This window comes from Alexandromys fortis, unplaced genomic scaffold (genome assembly GCF_014885135.2).
Source record: "Alexandromys fortis isolate MF-2015 unplaced genomic scaffold, M_Fortis_MF-2015_v1.1 scaffold_5, whole genome shotgun sequence".
NCBI classification, from domain to species: domain Eukaryota; kingdom Metazoa; phylum Chordata; class Mammalia; order Rodentia; family Cricetidae; genus Alexandromys; species Alexandromys fortis.
Genome location: NW_026067924.1, coordinates 12,552,739 through 12,562,279, shown reverse-complemented (window position 1 = coordinate 12,562,279; position 9,541 = coordinate 12,552,739). Strand labels below are relative to the sequence as shown.

At 39.2% G+C, this 9,541-nt stretch overlaps 1 protein-coding gene across 1 annotated transcript; it reads left to right on the top strand.

Annotated features, from left to right (window-relative positions):
- The first annotated feature begins 633 nt into the window (after window positions 1-633).
- On the top strand, window positions 634-7,311 carry LOC126501674 (prolactin-5A1-like). The gene is made up of 5 exons (XM_050142472.1): window positions 634-757; window positions 2,990-3,165; window positions 5,219-5,326; window positions 5,935-6,129; window positions 6,911-7,311. The coding sequence occupies exons 1-5, from the start codon at window positions 727-729 to the stop codon at window positions 7,094-7,096; spliced, it is 696 nt and encodes a 231-aa protein (XP_049998429.1). The 5' UTR covers window positions 634-726; the 3' UTR covers window positions 7,097-7,311.
- The last annotated feature ends 2,230 nt before the right edge of the window (window positions 7,312-9,541 follow it).

Genomic DNA, 9,541 nt, shown 5'->3' with positions numbered 1-9,541 from the left:
AAGACTTGTTCAAAATGGGAACCCATGTTTTGCATTCTAAGCCATGCTAAAAATCTATGACTGAGGAGGTTCTAGCCTTGTCCACCTGGAAGACTTTCGTGGCTATTTTGATAAACAGATGTGGTATGCCTATGAACTTTTCAAAATATATTTATATCACATATGACTCTCTTGCTGTTAACCTTGTAGCAAAGACCAATTCTATAGTGGTTGATTGTTACTGAGAGAAAATTATTATCAATTAGAATGGTGATATTATATTATCGTTACTGTGGCATGGTGGCCCAACGCTCATAAAGGAAATAAAATAAAGTTTGTCACACAATTTTCAGGAAATGTTGCTGAAGAGTTGACAGAAGACTGTAAGAGCCCGAGGGAAAAGACGAAGTGTTAGGAAATTGCTACATTCCTCTGGAGTGACATCTGGGAGTGATGATCCCGCTATGATAAAACTGAAGGCTGACTGAGTGTAGAAATAAGGAAAACAATATAGATGAAGCTAGGGCTTTCATTGTGGCGATAAGACTGTCAACACTTCCTGAGGAGTCAGGGTCATGGGACCCTCACCTGGGATTCCAAATATCATTTTTTTTCCACAGCCCATCTCTGCATATCTTTGGGAGTGGTCTGATGGACTATATAGGTGGTGGACAGTTAACCGAAGGCGGGATTCTGGTGAAGTGGCCTTCTTCAGTTGGTATCCACACTGCAGTGGTTTTCTCAGAGATGTGGCTGTCTTTGTCTCAAGCCCACTCCTGTAAGTATTTCTTCACTTATGCTCATCCAAGCTGAATGAATTCATAACTTTGCACTAAAGTATGCATGGATGAAATACTTTCTCGGTTTCCTGTAGTACTTAGGAAAAATTTATAATCTTCATTATAAAAGGCACAAGACACAGTACACTCTTCCATCAACAGTTCAGAAAAGATTCTTTTGTGCTCCAGAGAAATGTAGCAATTTCTATGGTTTGTGTTGTCTGGATTGGCGTGAACAGAACAAGGTATTCATATTACTAGCATCTCTTGAGTAGAAACACATCTCCAATGCTCAGGACAGCCTCTGGACAAGGAATGGGCCATCTTAATATGGGAAATCATCTGGACTGAGAACACAGGAATGAAGAGGTACAATTTATAACAATTCCAGAATGAAACCGGTATCCTTTTCTGGTTCCAGGTCACTGCTCTGGACCGACTGACTTGAATCAGCCTATTGACACTTTCAGTTCTCAGCCTAACATAGACAACAGTCACAGATGTGTGTCTTATACTCTCCTGAGAAATTGGCTCAAAACAAATGAGTTTGTAAAACATAAAGTGCCATGTATTGGCCTTTAAATTTTTTATACTATATTAGGAAAGCTGAATGAGTACATATATGTATGTAACAACAATAAATGAGAAAATCGACCATAACTTTAAAAAGAGAGCAAGGAAGGGTAAATGGGAAAGTTTGAGGGAAGGAATATGAAGGGGAATTGGTATACATACATTATAACTTCAAAACGTAATAGAAATAGAAATAACTGAATTTGTAACAACTAAGAAATTTATGAAATTTGAAAACAAAAGAGTAACATATCTAGACTGATCATATCTCTTCAATGAGCAATAGAAGATGTATGTGTGTGTACGTGTGTACGTGTATGTCTGTCTGAGTGTATTTATCAAGTATAAATTAACCCATTAAAACATGTTTTTTTGAAAATTGAGATAATGTTAATTTTGACAAGAGTTTAATTTTATACTTAGAAGGGTTGGTTAACTAACTTTCACACTGAATAACTTTTCTGATATTTTTTTTTAAATTCTTTGGAGTATTTGAGATTAGATGTTTCCCACACCTTAATCTTAATAATTCCCTCCTTTAACTTTGGACATTTCAAATTGCTTCCATCAAAGGTTCTGTTAAACTTAGATTCTAAGATTCACGGGTTTTTACATCATTTTGGATTTTTGTTTTGGGAGAGGTTTTTCTCATTTGTTCAGGTTTTTTGCACATTTTTGCTTTCACGGGTATGCATTTGTATTACGTGTGTTTGTATTCATATTCTCAGGCATGTGCGTGATCCTTGGGGCTAGAGGTTTATGTCAGAAATCACCTTCAATTGATCTACCTTATTTGTTGAGGCATCTCAAGTGTAATCACAACCTACCCATACGGTTAGTTTTCTATGGTATCCTCTAGTTCTGCCCTTTAAGAAACTGGACTTCCCAAGGGCCTCCATCCACCAGGCATTTGCTTAGATTCTGAGAATTGTAATTTCAATCTTCATACCTTATGGCAGAAATTTTAAATACTATGCCCCAACTGGTCCTCGTGTTTTTATTTCTGAAAATTCTCTGTGGTTGTATCACTAAGGTCTATAAGGTCTTTTTAGCCAGGCAGTGAAGTACACACCTTTAATCCCAGCACTTGGGAGGCAGAGACAAGGGGATCTTTCTGACTTTGAGGCCAGCCTGGTCTACAAAGCGAGTTCCAGGACAGCCAGGGCTACACAGAGGGACCATGTCTCCAAAAATAAAATAATTAAAATTTTAAAGAAGAAAGAAAAGAAGGGAGGAAGGGAAGGAGGGAGAGAAGGATGGAGAGGGAGGGAAGGAAGGAGGGAGGGAGGGAGGGAGGGAGGGAGGGAGGGAGGGAGGGAGGGAGGGAGGGAGGATGTTGTACATACTTGATCTTTCCTCTTGGAAGAACAAATGACTAACGTTTTAGAGGTCTATCACCTGATGGGATCAGCACAGGTCATTGTCACAAGTCTGAAAAGTTGGAGTGATCAGAGCAGAGGTCTTAGCACCTGTCTGACCGTGTCATGAATGGTACGTCTTGAGATGATTTTCATAGTGGATGACGTTTGTTCTCCCAAGTCGGCTCAAATGTACTAATCCGTACAAAAGAAGTGATAGACAAGGCTTCCCTAGACAGCATAACATGTGAAACTTCACTTGGAAAAAGACCACATAAGTGATTTCTTTCTTCACGCCAGGGACCCTCCTGCTGCCGCTCCTATCGAGCATGCTTCTGTGGGAGAATGTGGCGTGTGTGCCCATGTGTAAAGCGGTAAATGGGCGATGCCAGTTGACGCTCGAGTACTTGTTTAATCAAGCCCGTGGCGTGTCTAAGAGCACCAAGCGCCTCACTTCGGAAATACTCAATGAGTTCGTAAGTACCTCCCTTACGGTCGGCTTCTCCCACGAGGAGCTTTCACAACAGCAGCTCAGCAGAGAAGCCCTGTGATCCAAACATCATATAACACATCTTCATGGGCACAAGAAACAGAACCAGAAGAATGGAACAATTTGGTGAAATCTTTAAGTTTAAAGGGGAAGTATTTTTTTTAATTTATTTTTTTAATTTATTTATTTCTTTATTAATTAATTAAAGATTTCTGTCTCTTCCCCACCGCCGCCTCCCCTTTCCCTCCCCCTCCCCCAATCAAGTCCCCCTCCCTCGTCAGCCCAAAGAGCAATCAGGGTTCCCTGCCCTGTGGGAGGAACATGGGATGTACTCACTCATATTTGGTTTCTAGCCATAAATAAAGGACATTGAGCCTATAATTCGGGTTCTTAGAGAAGCTAAATAAGAAGGAGAACCCAAAGAAAAACATATAGGCATCCTCCTGAATATTAACCTTTATCAGGCGATGAAAGGAGACAGAGACAGAGACCCACATTGGAGCACCGGACTGAAATCTCAAGGTCCAAATCAGGAGCACCAGGAGAGAGAGCACGAGCAAGGAACTCAGGACCGCGAGGGGGGCACCCACACACTGAGACAATGGGGATGTCCTATTGGAAACTCACCAAGGCCAGCTGGCCTGGGTCTGAAAAAGCCTGGGTTAAAACCAGTCTCGCTGAACAATGAGGACTACTGAGACCCCAAGAACAATGGCAATGGGTTTTTGATACTACTGCACCTATTGGTTTTGTGGGAGCCTAGGCAGTTTGGATGCTCACCTTACTCAGGGGGAAGTCTTTAAGTGATTTTTTTCTCTATAAGAAATTTCTATATTTTATATTATTTTTTAATTAAAAGTTTTCCACTTGTGATGGGAAACCCTACAATGTTTGACTGAAAAGACTCTCTACCATCTTTTTGGGGTATGCTAGGTGCCAGTCCCCATCAGCATTTTTCACTTAGTGCACAACAGATACCCAATAAGGCAGAACGGGTTGTAGGGGAAGGCTAAAATTAAGAAGAGTTACAATTAGAGAAATAATGCTGGAAGGAGAAAATCAATAATGATAACAGCAATAACTACAGCTTCTCAGAAATCCCCAAACTTGGGAGACGTTGAAAAATATGAGTTTACCATTTTGAAGGAAACATTTTAGCAGCTGTAAATAGGCTCCGCCTTCTGGATGAAGAGGCTTTGCTCCCTCTAAGTCAGTTCAGGTGGTAACAATAGACAAGAACGTCAAACAACAAGGACCGTGCAGCATAGGTCTCTCGCATGTGTAATAAACACATTCATCTAGTTCTACTTAATCACCAGAAAGTTTCTCATTCTGTAGTCTTGACTGGCAGCCTTCCAACTTGTTAGGTACCCTAGTGGGTCACTAATCTTTACAATTTTGCTCACTATAAAAATTCAAATAAAGGTATTTTAAATAATACATTTAACAAAAGAAAATTTCAATAAATATTGATAATAGGAAACATTGAGTATATTATTTTTATTTTCGTATTTCATTGTACGATATTTCTAAAAATTTTATGCATGAGTTTTCCAATGACGGATTCTGTTATAATCATCAAATTACAGTTTGAATTTTTAAGGAAATTCTACGGTCAAGGTGTACAGACTCAGTGATAACAAGTAACAGGAAGCTGGGGGTCACAAGCACAGATACACACTCACTGTGCCAATGATGTTCCAGGAAAGAGCATTGTTAAAACACCAAGTGTTTTGTAGTTATGGGGTTTTTTTGTTTGTTTGTTTTTCTTTCTTTCAAATAACAACTTTTTAGAAAGCATGGGAAAGCAAAAGAATGATAACTCAGAGAAGTTAACAGGATTCCAGGGTAGTGGAACAGTGATATTACTGATCTGACTCATTAACTACACCAACGCATCATTTTCCTCATTCCTAAATTTAAATATTTTCATGTAGTGCACACCCTTTAAAAGTGAACATAGACCAAATGCATTAATGTACGACTCATGGATTCATTGACTCACTTCTCCAGTTCCCTAATGGTCTCATCATTTCCAGGACAAAGAGTATGCCAAAGGTCCAGGCATCAAGGACAAAATTCCCCTGCTATGCTACAACTATTCCCTCCCTGTTCCAGATAACACGACAGAAGACCAAGAGATTCAGGTGAGGCCCCAGTCTCATTGTCTCATCAAATCAACTGAAGTAGGAGCCCAGCTCTGCCAAGCTGCAGGTCATGACAGAAAAAAGGAAGGAAACAGAGCAATCCATGGGGAAAGCTTACTATTCCCACCCAATGTTGTTGCCTTCTCCTTGGGCTTTACATCTTGGGGAATACTGTATGTGCTGCACAGGCGGCAAAGATGGCATCTGGTTCAAGGCTGACACATTAGGCAACCTGTTAATAGTAAATATGACACCCTCCCATCCTGTTCCTTACTCTATCAAGTTTAATGCACCGCACATATATTTTGTGCTCTTTGATGATTTTATACATTGGCTATGCACATTCTGTGCATCTGCTTCACATATCTGTAACTGTAAACATGAGGGAAAGGGAAGGAAGAGGCTATCTTTAAAAAGTAAAGGAAGAGAAAATCTATTAAGATCTAATTCGTGTCTAGACACTCACAAATCACTGTATGAACACTGCTGCTAATGATCCTCAAAACATTGCAGAACACAAGTGACAAACACTATGCTAGGTATCACATGCAATTCAACCTGCCGTTTTTTTATACATTTTAATGGGATGCTCAATTGTTTTTGCCTAGCCTGAGGTCCTTCTGAAAGAGACCATAGGTATGTTGACTGTCTGGAACAACACCCTGAGGCATGTAATAACAGATATTGCTGATCTGGAGTCAATCCCCGGTGTTGGTGCTTTCATTTCTAAAATCAGAGAGACAGTTTCAAAATTAACAAGACTCGCGGGACTACTACAGGAAGTCAAGTCATTACGCAACCTGGTAAGGTCCCGCCTTTTACTACTTGGCTTTTCTCATTCGTGAAAGCTGCGACCCTGGTAGAGACAAATGCTTTTGAAGTATGTCTCCTGGGAGAGTGACATAGACAGCCTCCTGCCTGAGGGGTTGTTGGCAACTCCAACGTTCTCAAAGGTGTTTCACTCAGCACCTCACAGCCAGGGCTTCAGGAGATAGGGATTTCTCCTCACAGTAATTTGGACAGTGCCCTTCCTGGACAGAGTGAACGTCTCTTGAGATTTCAGGAGATCTCACACCATCACTGGTCTGTCTGCATCTTAACCACCAAGAACAGTCCTTGTCATTTCTGTGACTTTGTTTCCAGATATTAGCTGCTGGGTAGATTTGATGGAAAGCAGGAAGAAGAAAATGGTGAACCAACAAAATCAAGATACACAAATGATACCTCAGAGACAACACCAAAGATATAGGAAAGGTCATTCTTGGGAGAGCTAACACTAGTTCCTTTATTGTCCTTCACTCAGACCCACATCTACAGTCAAGTAGCAACTTCTATCTATTTTTGTAAGACATACTCCACCTAGGACCAGCTGCATGTCCAAAATATATATGGGGGATCTTGGCTCTAGTTTCCAGATAACTAACAGATCTACAGCTGCCTCTTTTAGACCCATGAAAATCCATATTTTGGGATAAAGATTTCCTTTCCTAATTTTCTCCCAAATATTTAGTCAACACTTGAAAGCACTATAGAATAATAATTATTGACATTACAATTAATAAATGCTTATCATTTCATGACTAGATTCGTCTTGAATTTGAGGAAGATGCAGATGACCTTACCACAAATGGACTGCCATCTTTACATCTGTTAGACAATTCTCCTTTATTTTTCTACCATGTCCTCCTTGGCTGCATGAATTATAATGCAGAAAGGATCGCCATTCATGTCAATATCTTGAGATGTCAAATGATGCCCAGAAAATGCTAAGTCTGCATTCTATTTATTCTGAAATGCTCAGAAACAGAACAATGCTACAGTGACTCATCCCTCCAAACATTTTTGTACAATTTATGCCTTTTCCATGTCTACTGATGAATTCTTGGGCTGTTAAAAACTAATGCTTTAAAAAATATCACGTCTGAAAACATAAATTTGTAACTGTTTTTTTTGTCAATTTACTAACAAACATATCAAAGGCATTGAGATTTTCCTATCAAAATTTGCTGTATGTTATGTTTTTCTTGAAAACAAGATACAATCCAAACTGATCTAGAATCACTGTTAGTTAATGCAAGTCAAGTGAATGGAATCGAGGAGGGACATGTTATTCTAGAAATAACATGGGACTCCTGGGATACTTTATGACAACCAGCACCTACTACCATGAGCCAATTTTCATATTGTACTGAAAAAAAATACAAGGATAATGCACTTCAATATCCCTTATATATATAATATATTATAATATATATTATATATATATTATATATATATATATAGTCAATTCAGAAAGTTCTTGGATCCAAAGAAATAATGGCTCTAAGTATCTGCAAGGACTGTCTTCAGTCATACTCCTCTGAATTCTCATCTGCTCAGTATCATCTTCGATAAAGCCACATGTTATCTTTACCTGGGGTCGAGCAAGGCTTCTCCAGGCTAATTTTCACTTCCTCAGTACACTGCTTAGGTACTTTTCCCTCATGCTCTGATGCTTCTAGTCGCTTCCAGTTCTGACATTGTTATACCAATGTAAATCCAGAACTGCCCATACTACTGTCCTTGCCAGAATATTTCCACTTACGTGACACTATCACAGCTGGATGGAAGATTAGAAGGAATGGGCAATTCTTATAGTCTTATGGTGTAAGAGCATTAAAAGCTATCAACTAAATTCTCTATTAGTGGCAGGTACCTCTCTCATAGAACATATTAATGAGTAAATAAGATTATTATAAATTGGCATCCCTACTCCTCACCTCTGCTGTTTGTGACCTCCTACAGTCTCTGCTTGCTATCCCATTGCTATAAAAACCAAAGTGGCTCAAAGTTTATTTGCCACCTGATTCAGAGGAATCTCATAAATCACAAGCACTCACTTCTCAGCCATAAATCTGCACACCGCTGACCTCTCCATTAGGTTTCTAACACTTTCTCTTTTTCTCTTGTTCAGATGGACACAGAGTAGATCAGAAAGTCAAATTCATTATAACTAATTTTCCCGAAGGGTGAAGTGCAATTCTTCCCTTGATTTTATCCCCATGTAATTTTCTCTATTAACAATCAGCCTGGCCATATATACAGATTTTCTCATCAAGGTCACAAATTAGAGCACCCATACTCGCTGCCACAATCCCTAATAGTCCATGTCCTGAGTGTGGAAAAGCATTATGGGTGAGGATATTGCAACCCATTAACTGCCTTCAAAGCAAGTGAGAGGCCGATTTAAATGTCAGATATCCTTGAAAGTGGCAATGTCGGGCTGTCTTTCTACAACAAAGAACTTATGGAAAGAGAAGAAAGGAGAAAAGATGACGAAACCTAAAATGTATGAGAGACAGGATATGGACTTAACTGTCATTAGATTACCAAACTCAGGGAAACCTATTGTCGTTTTTAAACTTAATATCAGATACCATCTCATGTTCTCCTTTTCTTCCCTTCTCCCTTGCTTTTCTGATAATTTCAGTTAAACTTAAATATTCTTTTCCTTAATCTGTTGAATTACAATAGTTCTAGGGCAAGCAACACTAGAGGGTTATGTACGGAAATATTCAAAAAAATCTGCCATATTCCAAAATTGCCAGACTTGCAGGAATATTGTCCAGCAAGAAGACCTTCTTCCCACAGATCTAGTGTTATTTTTACTCTCAGTCATGATCCTGCCTTTGACTGAGATGATTTAATTATCTCTGCACAGTCCCGTGCTATAAACTCATCTCTGACCTCTTCAGTGTCTGTAAAATGTCATCGCACTGCTATAATTCAGCCTGTGACCATCAAAGTTGGGAGAGTTGGTGGGAGTCACGGATGTTTTATATCCAAGTTATTTATTATCCAAAGCAGAGAGTATACGTTTCCCACGTAACTTATTTCCTAATAACTTATACATATTTCCAAAACAAAGGATGGTAACGTAAGAGCATGGAAATTTGACAATACAATTTTATAAAATGCAATTTCAAGAGTGTTTTTCACAAGCATGGATACTAGACCTGGGTCAATCACTGAGGAAGTGAGGTAGAAAAGGCTTCTGTTCACAGGGACATTTCACTGAAATTGAGGTTTCATGGGGGACTAGTACAGATATTAGTGTTTTGTTGAGTCAATGAGCAGTAGTAAAGGGCTATGACAACAATGACCTACCCATACAGAGAGTCTCCTTCCTTCTCCTTTTTCCTTCCTCCTCCTTATTCTTTTGATTTCAACATAAGA

Coding starts and splice junctions, on each gene's coding strand:
- LOC126501674 (XM_050142472.1), top strand. CDS start 727: ATGTGGCTGTCTTTGTCTCAAGCCCACTCCT. Junction 3,166..5,218: donor CGGAAATACTCAATGAGTTC/GTAAGTACCTCC, acceptor CATCATTTCCAG/GACAAAGAGTATGCCAAAGG. Junction 6,130..6,910: donor TCAAGTCATTACGCAACCTG/GTAAGGTCCCGC, acceptor TTTCATGACTAG/ATTCGTCTTGAATTTGAGGA.